This window comes from Diadema antillarum, unplaced genomic scaffold (genome assembly GCF_040938485.1).
Source record: "Diadema antillarum isolate AM-2024a unplaced genomic scaffold, OU_Dant_1.0 scf00000071, whole genome shotgun sequence".
NCBI classification, from domain to species: domain Eukaryota; kingdom Metazoa; phylum Echinodermata; class Echinoidea; order Diadematoida; family Diadematidae; genus Diadema; species Diadema antillarum.
The window spans coordinates 10224584-10247125 of NW_027270960.1; the positions used below are offsets into that span (position 1 = coordinate 10224584).

The 22542-nt window shown below is 38.2% G+C and overlaps 1 protein-coding gene across 1 annotated transcript in view; it reads left to right on the forward strand.

The window, feature by feature from the left end:
• Positions 1-411: 411 nt before the first annotated feature.
• LOC139717077 (uncharacterized) overlaps positions 412-22542 on the forward strand; it is a 36451-nt gene continuing 14320 nt past the window's right edge. The window contains exons 1-2 of the mRNA XM_071628584.1: positions 412-592; positions 5179-5365. Coding sequence (XP_071484685.1) covers positions 412-592; positions 5179-5365 — 368 coding nt within the window. The remainder of the gene's footprint in view (positions 593-5178; positions 5366-22542) is intronic.

Genomic DNA, 22542 nt, shown 5'->3' on the forward strand with positions numbered 1-22542 from the left:
AAAGTTAATCAAGAAGATGGAGTTATAATCGACAAGGGAATCATTTTCACTTTCAATAGCACATCGACGACCTATGCGAGAAACACAATGACCTCATCTCCCTTATGGAGAAAGAACGATGCCGCCTTGAGAACCTCCTGAAACGCCACGCTATGACTGGGCGCCGTGAATTCTACGCCATTATGTCAGCAACACGCTACTTACTCTGTAGCTATCATGCCGTCTTCGCATGGATGCAGAAGGAGTAAACTTACGAATTCCGATTCTCAGCGAAGCGAATGACCTACCTTACCTCAGTCTTCCCCTCGTCCCCATGACCACGACATAACGAAAGAGAAAGAGAGGAAAAAAAATGTTGACAAGTGGTTCACTATTTCTGCCGGCAGAGCGCTGATTCGGAGCTAAACGGTAATGTCCTCCTCAGGCGGAGGGATCGCACTCTCCAACCTTACGTCAACAGCTTCCCCCGGCCCGTCCGGGGTGGCCGTAATTCAAGCAGTCGGGGCCATTTTCATCATGCTCACCGGCGTCTTGGGAAATGGCACCATTATTGCTGTCATTGTGCGCACACGGTCACTGCGCAACATCACAGGTGAGCGAGAACTGCCGAATGGCTCCCTAGAAACAGATTAAGTACAAACTGTGTCTTTTTCCCCTTTCTTTCTTTTTTTTTTTCGTGCATTTGCATTTGACTCAATTGAGCAGTCTCAGCTCTCCAAACCACATAATATGTAACTTGTACCCTCACTGTCACTTTTTCTCAGATATCATCTATATAACAAAAGGTGAGAGTGAGGGTACAAATCGTAGATGAAAGTAGAGTGTTACAGACGAGCTAAGACATTATTAAGATTTGGAAACGCCCGCAGACGTACTCCTGACTGTTTTCTTTTTTTTTTCTTTTGAGATGTTTTATGCCTTTTTTTGTTTACAGCATTTGCAACTTTCGGGATAATTGCGTTTAGTCGGACTTACAGTAATTTTGTTTTATTCTGGGGGCATTTCATGAAGAATTTGTCCTACAAATTTGTCGGACAAATTTGCTCTCAGCCAATCAAATGCAAGGATTTCAGAAGCTTATAGCAGTTTGTCAGAAAAAAAACCCCGATATCTGACAAAACGCTTTATTTAATGCCCCCTGAACTGTTTCTCTCCTTTTTCCTGTGTTACCTTTAGTATTTAGAATGATCTATTGACGAAATCGAAAGAGAGAGAATGATTTATCGGAATAGTTTGAGATTTTTAATGACAATAGTTGTGAGGATGGCATATACTGCACAGGCGGAGGTGGGCGTTTTAATACTCACGCGCCCATACACACTTGTTCTGTGCTTGTTTGCATCGTGCCGGTATAAACACGCGTATTTGCGTATAAAATTTTCAAATAAATATTTATATGCATGGACTCACACACGTGTATATATATATATATATATATATATACACGTGCTGGGTGTTAGGATGCCTAGCATTGATGCGTTAAAGCGCGCATCCTTGGTAACACGGTTGCAATATATTGTTATGGCTTAATTTTGTTATTGTTCTCTCAGTATCAACACTTGAGAAAGGGCGAAAATTTGTGTGAAGAAATAAACCGTTGGTGAATACAGCATGAACTTTGTTGCAGCTTTGTTACTTATATATATATATGTATATATACATATTAGTTGGTGGTTTGTTTGGGGTTGTTTTTTTTTTTATTCACCCATAAAATCAGAAGACAGTTGCCAGTGATTTCTAACTGATTTTAGGCGGGCTGACGAAAGAGTAATCTACCTCCAGTATATAGGCATTATTGTATGCTGGGAATGTCTGTTCTTACGTTTCTCGTAGTAGAAGATGAATTAGACCAAGACTTTGCATGATTACATCTTCGTCTAACATAATTATAAAGATCGATTTTTTTTTCTGTAATGGGCTAACTTCTTTTTTTTTGTTAGTTTGTTTGCGTGTTTTTTTTTTTGACATAACGTATCCTTTGACTAGAAGTAGAATTGTAGATAATTTTGCAATTTCAATCTGTATTTCTCACCTGTATTCTGGGTGGTTGTTTTTTTTTACGGCTGACTTTTAACGTCAGCCTTGAAATTGAATAAAAAGACGGAATTCATGGATTAAATCAAGGTAATATGATTGAGATTTTCTGCAAAATGAAAGTAAAATGCCAAAGACTCTAGAGTTATCACAAGATTTGATCAGCAATGAAGCAAATGATTTTATAGAAAATCAAATTCATATTGCAGGATTTTGTCACTTTGGTTTCGCCTTATGAAAAAATGTACCGTCTTTAATAAGTACATTTCACTTTCATTTGAGAATACGATATTCTTTTTCATTTGAAGGCATTTTCATATAAATGCCCGAAGCGAATAAGCGACATTTCCATGATAGGAATAGTAAAGATTTATGTTGTTTGCGGTTGAGAATTCCCCAAGGGGATTTGCTGTTCCAGAAAAAAAAAATGCAAGAAGCAATAAGATAACTGCATGAGATAATCTTCGTAGCAGCTTCAATATTCCTACAAGCGTTTCTTGCACCTTTCTCGAAACTGGGATGTGTTTACGTTTTCAGCTCATACGTTGAACCTCTGTAGCGCGAAATCAAACCTCCGTTGACAATAACAGCGCGGGATTGCCGTTTCGAATACTTACAGTTTGTCATATTACTCCCGACTTGTGGAGATTTGTGAAAAGATTCGAGCCGAAATATGCTCGCTGCGGTACAAGATACAACAAACAAACACACACACAACACAAACACACACACAACACACACACAAACACACGATCACACACACAAACACACGATCACGAACACATACACCCACACATACATATAAACACACATATTAGCTCACACACACGCACACACACACATTTTGATATAAATTCATCCTTGTATATACTGTACATGTAAATACACTGCTACACCCTACAAGTGAGGAATATGACTTGAAAATTAAGTTGTCATCTGTAAGCCGCAAAAAACCCAAACTTCAAACATTCCCTAACTCTGAAAAATACACGTAGAGGAAAAGGCGAGAAGAGAAAAGAACTAAATTTCCAAGAAAAGTTAGCATTAAATCTTCAAACATAATCTAGAGTGAAGACATGACAGCTAATATAAGTGACATCGTATCTGATAATATTTTATTCATGGCTATGCGCTGTCAGAACCTGTACTAATCTGTTTTGTCAGACGCCATGCGCATCTAAATTAAAAGTGATGAAATTTGATGAATACTGTCATTGCTCGTTATCACAGGCAAGAAAGAAGCATCCCTTATCTCGACGTTGCAACATGGCACTTGAAATAAGATTTGAAATCAGAAGAAGAAATTTTGTGAAAAGTGAACTTGACCAGAAAAGGAGGTCGCTTTGCTCGAGGTTATTGCTCCACCCCCCCCCCCCCCAAAAAAAAAAAGATATGAATTTGGAGCATCTTGCGTCTTGGTGAGGGTAAACGCTTCGATTAGAGATGAGTACATTGCGCTTTAGACAAGAGTACACAAGTATGCGCAGCATCTCACTCGATTTTCGTTACGAAAATCTTGCTTGGGAAATCAATTGTATTCCTTCCGGGGGCAAACAGGAGAACAGATAGAGTGTTTGAAAATTACTCATTGTTCATTCTCGATTCCGGAAAAATGCCAAATGCAAAATATGTCATACATAAACCATCTTGCGTGGAATAAATGCAACAGGCTATCAACTTACTGCCCATGCCTGGGATACCGCGACAACAGGCAGGATACAAGGTGGGATCTAAAGTAGATAGCAAGTCAGCGGATTTTATCTTGTCTCTAATGAGCTTCCGTAACACACGCCGATCTTTTCCAAAGTCTTGTTGTAATTTATACAAGAAAGACATTCTGAGGAGGTACTTCAGATTGATATGCAGCTGCAATCTTTAGATAGTTCTCAAAGCCCGCTGGCTAAGTCCATCTAGGCATCATGCTATTGTTTTATCCTCATATATCCTGGATAAAAAAAAAATGACGAGCTCAAGACATTGTCCCTAATAATAGCCACAGTGACTCTTGTCCATACCCGTCATCTGACTTCGAGACTCCGTATTTTCACTCACGCAGTCTCTATATGTGGCATTAACAGCCGTGGATCAGCATAATGATCATGATATGTAAGATAAATGGTAATGAGCTGGACACGACATGCATAATGGCTATGAATACACCCACAGAGAGAAGGACAGGAATAATGATGTATATGGATTCAACGCTCTGACTCAGTATGAGACGAGGTTTTACCTTCTAATTACCTTCGCACGCTATCCCCTATATATATATATATAACACCTCTCATGTGGATATTCTTTTTCAAAAGGAATATTCTTAGTTTCCTCTTTTTCTTTTCTTTTTCTTTTTTTTTGGGGGGGGGGGGGGCGGGGTGGTGTGTGAAAGCATACGTATCACGACATATTTCATTTATAGAATAATATAAATGTACAAAACATATCATGCAAAGATGCAGTAAACATATCGTTCATATTTTATGTCGAAATATTATGTAAACACACAATGAACACAGGAATTATAAAGTTGAAATGCATGATATTCAACAAATAATGTTGGTAATAGACGGAAAGATAAAAAGCAAAACTTGTAATATGCATTCCCCCCAAAACCATCAAACCACTTAACCATCGCCTGTTTAACCGTTGCCTGGATATTCTTTCGTACAGTAAGCTTACGCATACCACCCAACTGAAATGAACCCTGCAGATTTTGTTTCCCAAACTACAATAGTGATTTACTGATATCACAGGAGAAAGTTTCTCAAAATTGGTCTCATGATGTGGACACCGAGGTCTTTCTCCCATGTCAAAAGTCATGTCTGCAAATCCTCCTCTTACCAATTTTCTCTCTCAAATCTCAAACAGCCTCATGAAAGAGCTTCGATATACGAATAATGCATGTAACAATATCGACATAATAGGTAGATGGATAGATAGATAGATAGATAGGTAGATAGATAGATAGATAGGTAGATAGATAGATAGATACATAGATAGATAGATAGATAGATAGAGATCATCATGTCAAAGTGTTTGTGCATATAATGTGATCATTAAGTTTCAGACACAAACGCACAGTCATATTTTGGGGGAATACGAATAATGATTTCGATTTTTGATGTTTGTTTGTTTGTTTTTTGAAAGGCGTGTTCCTGGTAAACCTTGCCGTAGCTGACCTGTCGGTGGCGCTGTGGACTCTTCCTTTCATCGTAGACACCGCTGTTACAGGATGGTGGCGCTTCGGTGAGGCGTGGTGTCAGGCATGCGGGTTCCTCGAGGTACTCTTCACATCAGTCTCCGTCTCAACCCTCGCTCTCATCAGCTACGACAGGTAAGAACGAGGACATCAGTCTTAAAAGCACCGGTAGGCGGAATTCTTTCTTTTTTCCTTTTTTTGGCTTCTTTTATTACATGATAGACTGTACTCGTTTTCATCAGAATCCAAACAATCAAATAGTTCTGACGAAGAAAGATGTACACAAGTACGCATTCTTTTCCACAGGACGGCAGTGGATTGGAACCTACTTCAGGAATAAACAGGCATGTCTACTATCAACCTCCAGTGCAGCCTTCAAACAGAGATTTCAAATGTAACATCCCTCCTGCACTGCACACACACTACCATACAAATTACAGCGTTGGCGGAGTATAGTTAATTCTTAGTATACCGACACAAACCGGATGGAAAGAGAAATATAATCGGCTTTGACTGTGAGCACAGTGTCACTGAGAATAGTTAAACACGAAACCTTATGATTACCACCGAGAAGACGAAATTGTTCCTCGAAATTCTCGACCTTTTCGGGAAAGTGAATTGGCGAGATTAAAGATCTCATCTTCTTGGCATCTCGCAAGATTCGAGATTATGAGATCCGAGATCTCGTCTTTTCGGCATCTCGCGACATGCGAGATGGCGAGATCTGACATCTCGTCTTCTGGATTTCTCTGGTTAGAGAAGGCAAGAATGAGTGATGTATGAAATCTCGTCTGCTCGCTTCTCGAGTCCGAGAAGGCGATGAGACGACATATTACCGTCATAACTCGCCTTCTCGCCTTCTTACACCCTAAAAGGGATTATCTCATATTGTCGGTGGCACTTACAAGTTTCCATACATTAGACCAAAAGGTACACTGCAAAAAGTCCGGTGTTAAATAGTGAACACCGAGCTGGTGTTAAATTTTCGGTGCTCATTTGTGGTGTTAAATTAACACCTCCGGGTGTCATTTCCAAAGTTTAAACTGTTTTTTGAAGAGTTTCTTAGTAACTGCACTTCTTGTTGATTTTTAATTTAAACAAGACGATCAAGTATTTTACATTAAAATACTAGATTTTTGAAAAAATGTGAAAATAAATTTACACCTAAGTAACACCAGCTGGTGTGGTCTCTTATTGAAGCTGGACGGGTGTTAAACCATTGATATTAACACCAATAAATATCAAATCAACACCAAGTGGTGTCATTTTTTAATTAACACCAGTACAGTGTCAAAATAACACCAGGTACAGTGTCAAATTAACACCACGAAGTGTCAGGTGAACGCTTTTCAACACCATCACAGTGCATTTTTAACACCTGTGGGTGTGGTCCTTTATTGAAGTTTGATCGGTGTTAGATTTAACACCCGTGGTGTTAATCTAACACCGATGTTTTTACAGTGTAGCTTCCCCTCTACACTTTTTGTGCAACCGTCTGCATTCGGTTTCCTTGTCTACTGACAGGTCAAAACAAGGTCACTTGGGCACTCGTCTCTTGATGGAATTCTCGGAATTAATTTACGTATCGTTTTTGGTTGAGTTGATCTCGTATTGACTGCACTGGGTTTTAACAGCTGTTGCAGATGAAAAAAGAGGTCACTTTGATATTACAGTTTAAAAAGGAGCTTCAAAGATGTGCACTTTATTGACCTCGTCATCAATATCTTTCTTGCAGGCAATAAGAAGTGAGAAAGAGGAAAAGATTAATTTTGGCTGAGAACACTTTGTTTCAACAGTTATTATTGCTACCCTTGGTCTTGTACACGTTGAGGCACCTGCTTAGTTGGTAACACGTTTGATTACTGCATTTATCAAAAATATATTTCTTGTAACGTATAGCAAGTACCAATATGATACCCCGTTTCTTCTAAAGCCCTTAGGAATACAGTGTCGACGCTTTGACGTTGTGTTCATTACGCAGTCCCATCTGCCATTATCTCCGCATTTTATTATTTGTTCGTAAAATTTTGCCTTTCCAAGATCAAAGTTGGCAATTACTTGTAGGGTAAGATCTCACACGTTTTGCACCTTAGAGTGGTTTCTTGGTGATGACTCGGGGAAATAATCTCTTTTTCAAAGGCAGGAATGGAAGACGTCGTATTGACTTCCTCCCTTAAATTGCCCCCCCCCTTTTTTTTTCTTTTCTTTTATAGTCAAAAGTTTTCACCTCACGTGAAGGTGCATGCAGTCCGCTTACAGACAAGGCTCTAAATTTTCATCTCACATACGCGCCGTGCACTTTGCCTCAACGCCCCGATCTTTTGGATGACCGGTAAATGTTCGTTGAGAAAGTTGATGACGTAGGGGACATCAAGGGTGTATATGATACCCCCTAGGGTACTGTTACGTGATTGAGTTCTAACAGTTGCCGAGTACATAGGAAAGGATTACAAAGTATGGCGGACAAGGTTCAACCCAGGGACTAATAGGTGTGGGAGGACAGAGAGTGATTACACAGAATCTTACCAGGGATACCTTTAACATGATTCTTTGCCTAACAAGCATGATCACAGTGTTGGACGGTGAGAGGTCGATTCTTTAGCCTCAATTCCACAAGCATTTAACTAATTGTTTCGTCACATGACTCGCCAGGCACGTAGCACGTGAGTTTCCTACGCATTTACGCGTATACCAGATTCAAAAGAGTATACAACCTCTCTGTTAATGTCTGTGCTATGATTGAGATTCGTGATGCTTCAGCTTTTCAAAATTCTACATTGTACAGCATCCTCTGCCAAACGTATATAAAGTGAGACTCTGTATACACGTATACAATGTCTATGCCTCTACGATATACTTCTCTATGACAAGCTCCGCTTTATTACTTCATAATGACGTTTATATAGATTTAAAAACTTACTGTTAAAATACAGGTGCTAGTTCGTTATTTCGGAATAGCGAACATTATTTATTTTTCATATTAACGATCCTTCTGAATAACGACCCTTATTTCATTTTCGGATCATCGAGCCTGATTTCATTTTCAGATTAACAGACCCTTTGCATTTTCGGATTAACGAACCTTCAGAATATAACAGACCTTTTTTTTTCTTGGATTAACGAACCTTTGGATAAATAACGAACCATAGGAAGAACGAACCTTTGGAATAACAACTCGAATCTTTTTCGGATTAACGAACCTGATGAAAATTTTTGAATTGACGAATCTTCGAAATAATAAATGTTATTTCGTTCTCGGATTGACCAACTACGAAATGAATAACCTTTAGAATAACAACCCATATTTCTTTTTCGGATTAACGGCCACAAATCTCTGGATTAACGAATCTCTACGTCTAGGAAATTCGGGTGTTTCGGCATAACGAACCTTCAGATATTCATTTTCGGATTAGCCAAACGAACCCTTGGGATAACGAACATCACCAAAATACCAATAGAAAGGGCCTATGTGCCATCCTGTCCAGGTTCGCACTATTTGCTACACACACACACACACACACACACACACACACACACACACACACATGTACACGGGACAGTCTTTAGTGTGGTTGCAGGAGGCACTCAATTATACACATGCATGACAATGATCGCCACTTGCACACAGGCAGACAAATATACAGACAGACAGACACAAACAAACAAACAAACAAGCACACATATATGCAAAAGAAAAACACGGGCTTGTGATTTCTAGAAGACAATTTCATATCAGACGAGACTTCGATTGACCCTTAATCGAATTTAAGAATGAAGGTTATAATATCAACAGCACTGATATCTCGTCTCGCAGATGGCATTACCTACGTGCTTTAGGCCTCTATTGGTGTATCTCGTGGGATATGAGAAGAAAGTGATCGTAAAAGATAAATATACGAATGAAATGATAATAAATCTTATATCAGTGTACCGTGATTCGTCAAAAACAATGACTTTGGTAAAGCGAGGCCGTGCCTGTAAACAGAGCTGTTTCCGTCATGATCAGAACACCAACTACGTGCCACTCCGTCACCGCTGGACTCGATCAATTTCATCGTACGCCGAGGTTAATAGAGTTCTTGCTTCATTTAGAGGTTGAACGTTAAGATGCAGTCATCAAGGTTCTGATATTCAGTAAAAAAAGAAAACACGTGGTATTCTCACATCCTCTCCTGTTCTTATCTCTTCCATGGCGTGCTACATTTTCCTCAGCGATCGACTTAAGATATCTTGTCACGGCGGAAAAGATGTTCTTTATTTATGTTAGAATGCGGTAAAGATTCAGCGATAACCAACCATTGAGGAATCTTTCAAGGGTTCGAGAGGGAGCTGATGATGATAAGATACCAACAAAAAGGAGCAAAGAGAAAAAGAGAGGAGAAAATAAGCATTCCATCGACAAGTAAAGCATGATTGCGTGGTGTATGTTATTCACTAATCTTATTCCAAATATTCTTGCCGATCTAGCAGTTGTTCTTGGTTAATACGCAGAATATGGCAAGTATTCTTTTATAAGTATTCATTGAGAATGAAGAAGGGAAGAGAAAATAAAGCAAAGAGAGCCTCCTCCTCGATCTTTACACCCCCCCCCAAGAAAAAAAGATTAAAAGTACATAGACTGAAAAAGCAAACATTGTACCGAGGGACAAGAATAGTAACATCTTCGGAAACAATAGGCCAGAGATAACCTTTTTATTAGCATAGATGTAGAGTCGAAAGCTTTGGGGGGAGAGAGAGCTAATTCAAAGCCAGGCTAGCGCAGAGCAAATAACCAAGAGGGAGGTATAATTAGAGTCATATAAAGGCGCACAGGGTAAGACTTGTCGACTCTCACCTTCCCGATACCATCGAACGGGAGACTAGAGTCAACAAGGCGGGGAAATTCAGGGAGGAGTGGGATGGAGGAGGATGCTATCGATCGAACCACACCGAACAATTAACCGTCGAAGATTTTGAGATGCTCCCTGCGGGGAGACTGATATGTTTGCTGCTTCTCTCTCTCCCCCCTCTGGATAAGAAAACACTAACTTCCGCTCTTTCAACATTATTATGTCCTCTTGATTTTTTTTTCATATCCCCCTCAAGCGAGACTGATCGATTCACATTAGGTTTTTGTTGTCGTTGTTGTTGGTTTTTTTTTCTGTAGTGGTTTCTCCCCTCCCGGATTTCTTCGTCTCCGCAATGGGCATAAATCCCTTCGGGAAAGATTTATCACAACTGCCGCAGTAACTCTAAAATCTAAAATACCTTTATTGCTCAGCCTCCTTCCTCTTAGGCAACTATTCACTAGACTGCAAGTCATGCAGCCCTTTAGATCTTTTTTCCTTTACAATCTTTCCTTGTTCTTGTCGACCTTCCTCCTTTCTTTTACGATAAACAAGGCAGAGAATTCATCAGATTTCATTCAAACCGCCAGATTCTCCAGCCTCAGCGAGAGGGGGAAACCACCTAGGTCAACTCATTTATTTCTCGTATCAAAGACCCGCTCACCGTGATCACAGACACCGCCATCGCCCCCCCCCCCCTTTCCCTCCACCTCTGGCGAGAAATTTTCATGTTTGCCGTGTATCTCGAGTGTCAATCTTCATCATAAATTACCTCCCATATCGGTTTGATACTCGGAGACGAATAGTCCCCGGCAAAACTCGGCCCACGTTAAAGATAGTTGCATGCGACGACCAGGGAGGTGTGAGAAAATGGAGGTACTGTACTCGCTTAGTATTTTCTACAGTGTGCTAGAGAGAGAAAGAAGTGTGCATCCCACCTATCTGCACGCACACCGCTCCTTAATGCATCATCGGAAATGAGTCGTGACTCGGTTAACCAAGTATGCAACACAGGCACCTTGTTAACATGTTCTACAGCTATCCGTTCACGCGGAGAAAGGTGGCAACATTCCATTTTCATCGATATAAAAGAAAGATGATAATCCTCCAGTGATTAGTTGAAAGAGCATTAAGTGATCATTTGACATCGCGCGCTGCTTTGTACAGCCACTTTGTGATTTTTATGTAACAAAGCTTTTGTTGACATCACAAAACATTTCAGACGATGCGCGTAGTTTCAGACGGTCACTCTGTGAAATGTAACGAAGCAATTGTGACATCACAAAACAATTCTGACATCGCGCGCTTCTTACGTTGCACGATCACGACATGGTACAAAGCAATTGTGACAGTGATTTTGTTCAATTTGTGCAAAAGTGTTTTTGTTTTTGTTTTTTTCACAGAGACAATAATTGCACTTGATTTTTGTTCAATGAGGAACATACACCAAAAATAATGTATGCTGCTTGATGTAGGAGTAGTGTTTTCGCTAAATACCAAATGCATGCAAATGTGGAGCAGTAATTAAGAGTATTTAAATCTCACTTAACTCTACCCTCCCCCCCCCCCTCCCCCACCCCCATCCCACATGACTTCCACATGTCTGTCTACAATGAATGATAACATTCAGTAATTGAAAGAATCGGCCTTTTGAAAGGCGAGTTATGCTCACCTTGAATGTTTTTGAGACTTAAGTCGCCCGGGAGAGCTCTATTAGAAATGGCTGAGTGAATGCTCGACGTGGCGCCTTGACCTTTGAGAGACAGAGAGAGAAAGAGAGAGAGCTGCAGGGGGGGGGGGGGTTAAGGAGATAGAAAATTGAGAGGATGACTATAACATTCTACATGACAGAGAGTGTCCACTAGGTGTCATGAGGTAGTGTGCGTATATACCAGAGCAATATATTTCACATAGACGAGAGGGAGATGGTTTTATTCTGCCGGTGTTACCTAGTGGGAAAATGGCCCGTGGAGAATGAGATATATTAAAGGTCCTGTTTTTCGGGAACAGTGATTTAAGAAAAAATGTTCTAAATATCACATTTGATACATATGTGTAGGTCTGTTGTATCAGAAAACATCGTACCATGTATATTTTTCGCAATAAAGCATAAAGTATACGGAGATATCAGTAGATTTTTCAATAAACCATAACTGTACACGTTTTAATCGGGAGGCTTTTTTTATTATAACTATTGTTCACATTGTGTATAGCTAGCAATACTAAACATGAACTTTACTGATTCAAATTTTTACAGTGATTGTTTCTAGCCTTACCTCACATTTTAGAACTATTTTCAAGCACTAATGCTGTGTTTTTGTTTCATCTGCAAATAGTAAATTATTCCTTTAAAGGATTTTTGACGATCCAAAATATAAAAAATGAAAAAAAAAGAATGGAAAAATCTGAAGAACATAAAGAAGAATGAAAATTTGACCAACAATGGCGACAAGCGAGGCGTGATAATACTTATTCAAAAAATTAGAAAATGCTAACAATGTGCGTCACCTGTTTTTTTTTTTATGTTGTTGAGACTAGTCGAGACTTTTATCAAGAGAAAAGAAGACGCGTATAAGGAAAATACAACTACAGGAGAAAAGTAAAGAAAACAAAGAATGTAGAATTGCACAAAAAATAACAGAGATTATTAACATCGAATATAATAGATGAACTTCCTCTTACGCGAACAAAATTTTCCAGATTGTCATGAATTATCTCGTTCAGAGTACTCGTTCCTGAAGCATGCAAGATTTCCTACCCTACCCTCCCCCATCCCTTCCCGAATAAATACCACTGTCACCGTTTCCCAGTGTATTTGGATCTTTTCAGTTCGCCGTCTAATGGGATTAGAATATTGAACAAGAACCCGCCGTAGATATAAACACCGCTAACCTAATTCCAAATGGCGGGGTCCTGCAAACAGAACGACCGCTCGTTCGATCTTGCAAACCGTTCAAGCACGTCTGTAAAGTGTGACACTCGTGTTTTTCTTCTTCTTCTCCTTCTTCTTCTTCTTCTTCTTCTTCGTCTTTTTCAGTCTTAATGTTTCTTTACGTGCCTACGCAATCAAAACAATCAGTAGACATCCAGACTTACACGTATATCGTTGAGAAGCTGTACAGAAACAAGAGCCTGCTTGACAAAATGATAATACTACTACTACTACTAATAATAATAATAATAGTAATAGTAATAATGATAATAATAATTATGATAATGATAATAATAATAATAAAAACAATAATCATGGTAATGATAATAATAATAACAATATTAATAATAATAATAATAATAATAATAATAATAATAATAATAATAATAATGATAATAACAGTAACAATAATAATAATGATAATAATAATAATAATAATAATAATAATAATAATAATAATAATAATAATAATAATAATAATAATAATAATAATAATAATAATATTTACGGTATTTCAACGTAATTAAGGGGCAAGGAATGTATTGAGGTACCTTAAATAGGGCTTATTGCGATGTTGCCAGTGTCTCCGCAGTCTACACATTCAGATTATCGTTAGAAGTTGAGTCTTTCTTAATTCACCGCTGAAAACGTAAGAAATATCCTTCCGAAAAGATAATGACTTGAAACTGCTAGGAAAGTTCGTCCACTGAAAGTGAAGAATACCATCATATAGGCACTATTTGAATACTAAGTATACGTGCAGGCGTTAGCGTGGGGTATGTGGGAGACAGAGCTAGAATCCTAGGACGAGAAAATTGATTTACATTTTGTTTAGACCACTTCACTGATTTACAGCACAATTTTTATGGCCAACACCGTGATTATTGACCTGCGTAGAACCAATTATTCACCATAGGTGCTGCATTTTATTAGAATGTATAAGTTTCTTGCGATATTTTGGTTGTGTGAGCAGTAAACTTTAGGGGTCACACATGCAAACTCACGCACACACACACACACACACACACACACACACCTGCACGCATATATATATATATATATATATATATATATATATGCGTCCATACAAATTGCATGTAATAATCTCTGTGCGAAAAGGCGCATAAGTTCTCATAAAATACACTAGATATACGTTTTCAACAGTCACATTCGAAATGTCGTTACCTTACGTGAACAGAGAGAGAGAGAGAGAAGACAGAGATGAATATATAGTGTTGTCGCTGTTATAGTTTTCTCTGTAAACTTCCTTGAAGCGATTATATCGTTAAGGTGCCTTCCCTCCCCCCCCCCCAAAAAAAAAAAAAAAAGTTTCTCCCAACCCCATCCCCTTTCGTACCTCACTTTTCGATAAGGGGGTGTTGGAGAGAAAGGAGATTAGGAGAAGTAGAGTCTATACATTGTATCATCAACCTGGTCTGAGAATCGCTCTAGGAGACTATGCTTCTTGGTGCAAAAAAAAAAAAAGAGGAGAGTAATAAGTCATTCGATTAAATTCACTAGATAAAGATGAAAATTCACTAGATAACGATGATCGTATTATTACGTCACTACTTTCCCGAGAGGGCAGGAAGCCTGCTGGTAGATTCGGAAAAAATCTTTGATCGTTTGAAGCTTGTCGGTTACCCTAATTCCAGGATAATTGCATAATTGCATTTCTCCTGATGCCGGCGGCGTAGAAGCATCTCTCAAGAACAATTCAAGTAAGGAAAAGTGAAAAATGGTGCTTTGGGCAAAGAGATGTCGTACATGATAATACATACTTACAAATACTCCCCTTCTCTCTCTCTCTCTCTCTCTCTCTCTCTCTCTCTCTCTTAGAATTTAGATAGATAGATAAATAGATAGATAGATAGATAGATAGATAGATAGATAGATAGTCTTTCTGTCCTTTGTATCTCTCTCTCTCTTAGAATGTAGATAGATAGATAGAGGGATAGATAGATAGATAGATAGATAGATAGATAGATAGATAAATAGATAGATAGATAGATAGATAGATCTAGATAGATAGATAGATAGATAGACAAATAGATAGATGGATCGATGGATAGATAGATAGATAGATAGATAGATAGATAGATAAGTATGGGGCTGTATGGGGTACTTGCGGCTCTACCAAAATAAATTCTATATTTAAATTACAAAAGAAAGTTATACGTATTTGTACAGGATCGCATTTTCTGGCTCATACTGATTCTTTATTTCATGAGCTTAAAACATTGAAGGTTTTTGATTTGAATATTATTCAAGTAGCAGTAATTATGTTCAAATATATACATCATCAACTTCCATCATCGTTTGATAACATGTTTAGGTTCAATACTTCTGTCCATTCGTACCCTACTCGTATATGTAGAAATTTCCACCTTTAGAATCCCAAATTATTAGTGACACATAAATCTATAAGACATTCGGGTCCGGATATTTGGAATAATCTCCCGGATAATATAAAGTTTTGTTCAAGTATTTATTCTTTGAAAGCTTCACTTAAACGATATTTGATACAATTATATTCTCCAAACCAATTGAGCTAACAAATATTTATAGTATAGATTGTCATTTTATTGTCAATCTCAATTTTCTTCCTTCAGCTGCATCTTGCACTCTCACCTGCAACTGCACTGCACTCACCTGATCACCTTCCTCCAAGAGAGTTATGTCGTTGGATAGTCATTTTATGAGGCCTCCATCCATTTCAAGCTTAATCGCTTATGATGGTGGTCTCCTGCATTCAATTATCTCTGTTGTTTACTGAAAAATACTGTATATTTTATTTTGTGTTTCTGTGTATCTACATTGCTCAATGCAATCACCTATGTGAATCTAATTATGTACTGTTATCGATTTATTTCACTGCACTTGTTATTCTTTGTCTTTGTACTTTTTGAAGTTTGCATTCAAATTGCATCTGATTGAATGCAGAAATAAAAGCAAACAAACAAACAAATAAGTAGATAGATGAATGAAAGGTACATTATATCAGTTTGAGGTACTTCTTCAACAATGCTCGATAGACTACCTGTACTTCGTTTTAGTTCAGTCAGGTTAATGCGATCGTGCAGCTCGCATGTTAAGTATGCTACATGTGTAACAAGGTTTGGCAGTACGTTCAAGGTTTTTTTTTTCACTTTATTGATGACATGGAGTTCTATCACTTGATGTCTTGGTTTATTTACGAACTGGGCTATTCGCGGCAGACATGTACTGCTATTATCACCACAGGTTGGCGCCTTTTAGAAGTCACGCATTTTCAAATAATCGGATGATGTAGAGATAGTGGCGCTCTCCTAAGAAAGAAACATTTTAGGCAAATTTTAAAGTCACTGCATTTGCGTCATGCAACCTACACGAAATTGTAAACTTCACTATTTTCAGAAATGTTCAGTACTGTGGAGTCAGTGCTTAAACTACATCTACACACTGGTTGCTCTTCCCCAAATTGTATAATCAGATGAACATTAAACATGGACTTTCTGGATCAATGCGTACAGTAAAAAAAAAATAGAGAGATATATAAAATCTAATATTCGCATCAATCATCCATGCTTTTAGCAGAATGTTACAGAAAAAAAAAATGAGTGGGGCGAGTTTTTAGCAGCAGGTGTCGGCAGAAGAGAGTTTATTCTTGGTGGATGGCAAATACGCATAAACGCTAAACACACAAACGCAAACACACACATACAAACACACACACACACACACACACAAACACACACACACACACACGCACACACACACACACACACACACACACACACACACACACACACACGCACGTACACACCTATTGTTGACATGACCGAAAACGAATTTCAGTGCGCACGGACAATTCCGATCAATCTGGGAAATGAAGGAAGCAAATGAAAGAGACAAACATAGAGACTGAAGGATTTGAAATTGGACGAAGATCAGTGTTGACATTTCTAGAAATAAACCAGACAACGTAATCTGGAAACAGCGTGCAAATTCCCAGTTTGCTCTACTTTCGTTTGCGGAGCATTTGAAGGACTTTTTGAGAAATATATATATATGATTATATTTAGTAAGTAGTCCATGTGTTCGGGGAATAAAAAAAAAGGAAAACAGAAACCAAGTTCAACTGTCATTGATACCAACAGTTTATTTTGGCACACAAATTTTTGAGAGATTCGCCGTTTTTCAAGTGTTCTTAAGGGCGAATCGCTCGAAATATTTGTATGCCAAATTAAACTGTTGGTAATGACAGCATAAACTTGGTTTCTGGGTGTTTTTTTCGAGATATATATATATATATATATACATATTGGGTAAATTGTCCATATGTTGGTGTAAAAATAACTGAAACCACGTTCATGCTATAATCACCTACAGTTTATTTCGGCACACAAATTTTCGAGCGATTCGCTCTTTCTCAAGTGATCTTAAAACTGAGAGAACAATAACAATGAACAATGAAAAGTTTCATTTTCGATGTTATTGATGTTTTATATATATATATATATATATATATATATATATATATATATATATATATCATGATATATATATATATAGTTTTGTCTTTTTGACACTATTTTCCCTCTCCTTCAATTCACTGCTTTAAAATGACCGCACATAGAGCGATCTTTCTTTAAACAAAGGACGACTCTCCACAATTTTGCCAATTCCAACGTCCCGCTAAAAAGAATAAGAAATATGGTCTCTTAAACACGATGTTTCCTCTACATGCCCATTTCACCTTTAAAACTCCCGATGAAATGCTGATTTGTGTGTGTGTATGGGGGGGGGGGGGTAACTGAATAACACAACGGTGGATTTCCTATAACTCCTTGCGTGCCAGTAGTGTGTTCGACACTAAGCAGAGTGCACAACCACACAGCTGTGATCATATACAATAAAGTAGGCCTACCAGTAACTACTTGCCTGTTGTAGTACTTCTTAACTGAGTGCGTGCGCTCGTGTCATATAGACACAAAACACAGAAATTGTGCTAATGTAACCTTGACACGCTGAGTTCAACAAGATATGACGCGCTTCTTTTATTTGTCGCTGTAACGTTCTATTCAAGTCAGTTCAATTCAATTCAGTTTGCCGTTATCTAGCAGAGTTGCACCATACTCTATCGCGTGGTAAGCGCTATAGTAGGCATATTGGAATCGTTACCGTTTTATGTCGTTTAGCAGCGCAGCTAGATCACAGCTATTATGTCTGTTTTTGCTCAATAAAACAGGCATATACAACCTAGGAATCATCGGTGGCAATATTTTGTGCTTCTTTCCATTTCCAAAGATGCTCCGTAGAGTCAATGAAGAATTGCATTTGGATTCGGTCTGTCTCTAATGATTCCCCCACATATTTACAATAATACAAAATATAAGAAATTGAAAATATAAATAAGAACGATATCCTGAAAGGCTAATATCTTTTTTGAAAGCTGAATCTTCTGAACCGTAGGCTATTATGATGAGATCACTTCTTATTATGACATTTCCTTTCTATCGGCTTTTTATTTTGTTCGGATTTTTCTTAAAAGTATGCCAAAAATTACCTTTTCAAAGACGATATAATCATTCCTTGAATTTCCATCTTCGTAATTAGATTGCTCGTTCGAAGAACAGGTGGCAGAAGGCAAAGTGAAGGGTTTTGCTTGAAAGGATGTAAAAGATACAGACACATCATCGTGTTAATAAGTAACGGAATGAAAGCTTTGAATTTCTAGACGTGGAGACACCTATCCCCGCACTGTTGACTTACCACTTGATGTCTAACGAGCCGAAATACTCACAATCGTATTCACGTTTATTTTTTTTTTCAACAATGCCAAAAAAGTCAGGTGCCGAATTCGGAGAAGTTTGACTGTCAAATATGTCTGTGTGAGAGTCCTGATTGAGTTTAAACAAAACACCAACGCTCAATGCACTCCTCTTCATTATCAGGATAAAATCTATCTCCCCATTATTATCTTTCTCCTCGACATTTTCACTTTTTCTTACCTTTGATATAGCTGCATTAAAGGGATCGTATGGTTTTGGTTGAGACCTAATTTCAGGTTTCTAACATTTTTTTGTGAGATAATGAGAAACCTCTTTTGAAATATGAAAGAGCGTGTAACTCCACATGGAATTCAACGTTTATTTGATGAAAATTGGTTTTGAAATGGCTGAGATATCGAAAACAGAGCAATTCTGGTAAAGTGTGTGGCAAAGTGTGGGACCCACACTTTATTACGATCGCTTTGTTTTACTTTGTTTTTGGATGTTTCAGCCATTCCAAACCCGATTTTCATCGAATAAACTTTGAATTTCTCCTAAAATGGTATGCACTGTACTATTTCCTAAGTGTTTTCTTGGTATCTTGCAAAAAATTAAAAGCCCAAATTCTCATCTCCACCAATACTGTACCATCCCTTTAACACATAGGAGTACTGCTATAGGGTTTTGCATCTGACGCAAAAATCGATTTTATTTGCTACCGTTCATACATAAAATAAATCGCTTGGCTTTGAAGAAAGGCTTGAATCTCCAGACTGCGCATGCCTAAACAAGCGAATGATCAGCCGATTGTGCCACACTGGTGTGGTGAGTTGCATTGTCTATTTTCTCTTTGTGTGCTATTCACACAAATCATCACGAAGGTTGTTGAAAAAAAAAAACACTTATTAAGCTGGACTAATTTTCGCATCGCGATGCGTATAATCTCGAAAGTTAAAATTCTTTTGGTGTCCTCACACAAGAATTAACGGTTTTCATATCGTGTTTCCAAAATCGATTGTCAAATACCGATGAGATCGGATGTGTGTAAATGTCTTTGTACTTGTAATCTTAATGAACTCCCCTCCCCCCCCCCCTCTCTCTCTCTCTCTCTCTCTCTCTCTCTCTCTCTTCATCATCATCATCATCATCTTCTTCTTCCTCTTCTTCTTCTTCTTCCTCCTCCTCCTCTTCTTCTTCTTTATCTCCATATCCATCTCCATCTCGTGCGAGATCTTATTTGATGTACAGTGTCTGTCGAAAATGGGGACAGTCTTTAGACTAAAATCTCAATGGAAAAAAGCATTTAGTAATCTAATTGACATTCACTTCCAAAATTACTGCATACTTAGGCGGAATTTCTGTGATGACAGAGAGAGATGAATGCCGGTATATGCAGGGGAGGAGAGGGAATGTGGGTACATTGAGGAACTGTGTGTATGTTTCTTTTTCTTTTCTTTTTGAGCGTGTCAGTATGCTTTACAGTAGATTTGTGCACGGATGTACGCCTGTGTTATCTTTAACGACAGTATTCCATTATCCTTGTGTTTCTTTGTGTTACTTACCCCTATACATGTGTGTGAATGAACCGCTGAGCTCCAAAAATACCTTTCTGGCTGGGAAAAGGGGGTGGGGTGGTGGGAAGGAAGGAAGAGAATTTGTTGAGTGGCGTGCAAAGGAGGTCGTCTAAATTAGATGTCAAACTCGTTTTCCGGTCTGTAAAACTCTCTACTGCCTCGAGGTTACAGGACTGTGGGGTAAGGAGGTATCGGGCAAGCATCGGAAAAACAGGAGAGAGAAGAAAGAAAGAAGGAGGGGGATGGTACTTAGTTTGATAGCAGTAATGGATGTCAACATCACCTCTAGTCCAGCTAGTACAAGTTACCTCCAGGAGCGCCTTCATCATACATTAAATCAAATACAAATACAAACAGTTCTTTACAATACAATACGATACAATACAATACAATCCAATACAAAACCATGCAATTCAGTACAATACAATACAATACAATACAATACAATACAATACAACATAATACAATACAATACAATACAATTCGAAACTAAGCAACACAATACAATACAATATTGATCAGATAAATAATAGATTCATTGGTATAAGAGAGATAGATACATACATGAGAGAATTCTATCTAGTGGAACACGAAATGTCTTGAGAGCAATATCACGCTTAGATATGAATGTATTCGTTTTATATGGTATGCATCTATAGATGGATAAAGACAGACAGTATTGCACCTTGGAGTGATCCCTGAGAACAAAACAACATGTTAATACTGAAGGAAGGTTCTCTTGATAAGAGAATGATGTTGATGATTCATATATTGTCTTTTTTAGTAACTTGTTGCTTTAATCGACAAAACTAATAGCACCTTAGGCAATATAGGAAGACTAGTTTTTAGGTTTCGAGCCGTCGCTTCCAATTATTTTTTTTTTCAGTTTCTGTGGTGCCGTTCCATATACAGTCCCCCTCGAACGTTATATGATTATCTAGCAAGGTTCATTTGATGTTACACTATGAAACTGAGAACAAACTAAAGTCCTATTTGCTTCTTTGTAAATCATTTCTGGCAACAAGATCTCTCTGTGAGGTGAAATTCTAAATTCCTTCTAACACGTCTCGCGAACTCAGGAAAACAAAAGTCAATAGCTTCTTTTAAATCATCTGCATGAATGATTTACAGCATTCGCTGGCTCTCTTTGTGGTTATTAGCTCTACCACCTTAAGATTGAAAAAAATGGTTGCCATAGCAATGGCGGACGTGATTTGGCAATTTTCTAGCAAAAGGATCGTGTGATTTCCTACAGTACTTTGTAGGTTCAAAATGTCTACTTTCACATTAATATCATGGGAATATGATAAGATATAGTAGACCGTGTATTCGCAGAATCGTCAGAGTTTCTATAGCTTTGTGTGTGAATATAAATAGGGAAAGCGGAAACTACTAATTATCATCAAAGGTGCTGCGTTTATGTAATACGTGTTATGTAATGTTCCTCATACCTTATTTACATGCCCAGGTGATTTAAAACCATATTAGAGATATTTGTGGAACCTCTCTAGTTCCTTCTTTGTCTTAATATCTCAAGCACCATCATTCTAATAAATTATTCACACTTACAGAAACACATACAAATTTACATGAATACTAAGTTGACGTCAGAAAAGCACAATGACGCTACCGTTTTCTCTCTCCTAGGTAAGTTAAGTCTGAGCCGGAGCTTGCCATTACAAGATCAATGATTTTAGCTTTCTTCTTTTTTTTTTCCTGGGCGGAGACAGAACATAGCCACGATCTTTCGAGACCCTTCCATCCATATACCCACGCATACCAGCGTTTTTATAAGATTTTCCACGAGTGACTTGCCTCAAATGTCTAGAAAACATAACACCGACATGAATAACCGCTTATTGATTGTATGCAGGACTGACTGCGTAAGTCACCCTTTGAATCGATTGGGCGGCAGCATCAGCGCGCTGTAGACGTTCGAGCGCTTTGTGACTCGTGTATATGGCAGCCAAGTTCACGCCGCCTTGCACAATTTCTACCGGTTTACGGCATAATGACATCTGTCCAGGCAAGCGCAAATCCCACAAGATTATGGCTTTCGTTTACGCAAATTTGCAAATACACCGTGGCAACGAAACGTTAAAACAACAGCAGACAGAATTGCAGTGCACTCAGGGATCTCTCCCTCAGATCAACAAGTCTGGTAATCATCAATTCTCGATAATTTTCTTGCAACGGGCAGAGTAGATAAGAAATGAAAATCAATTCT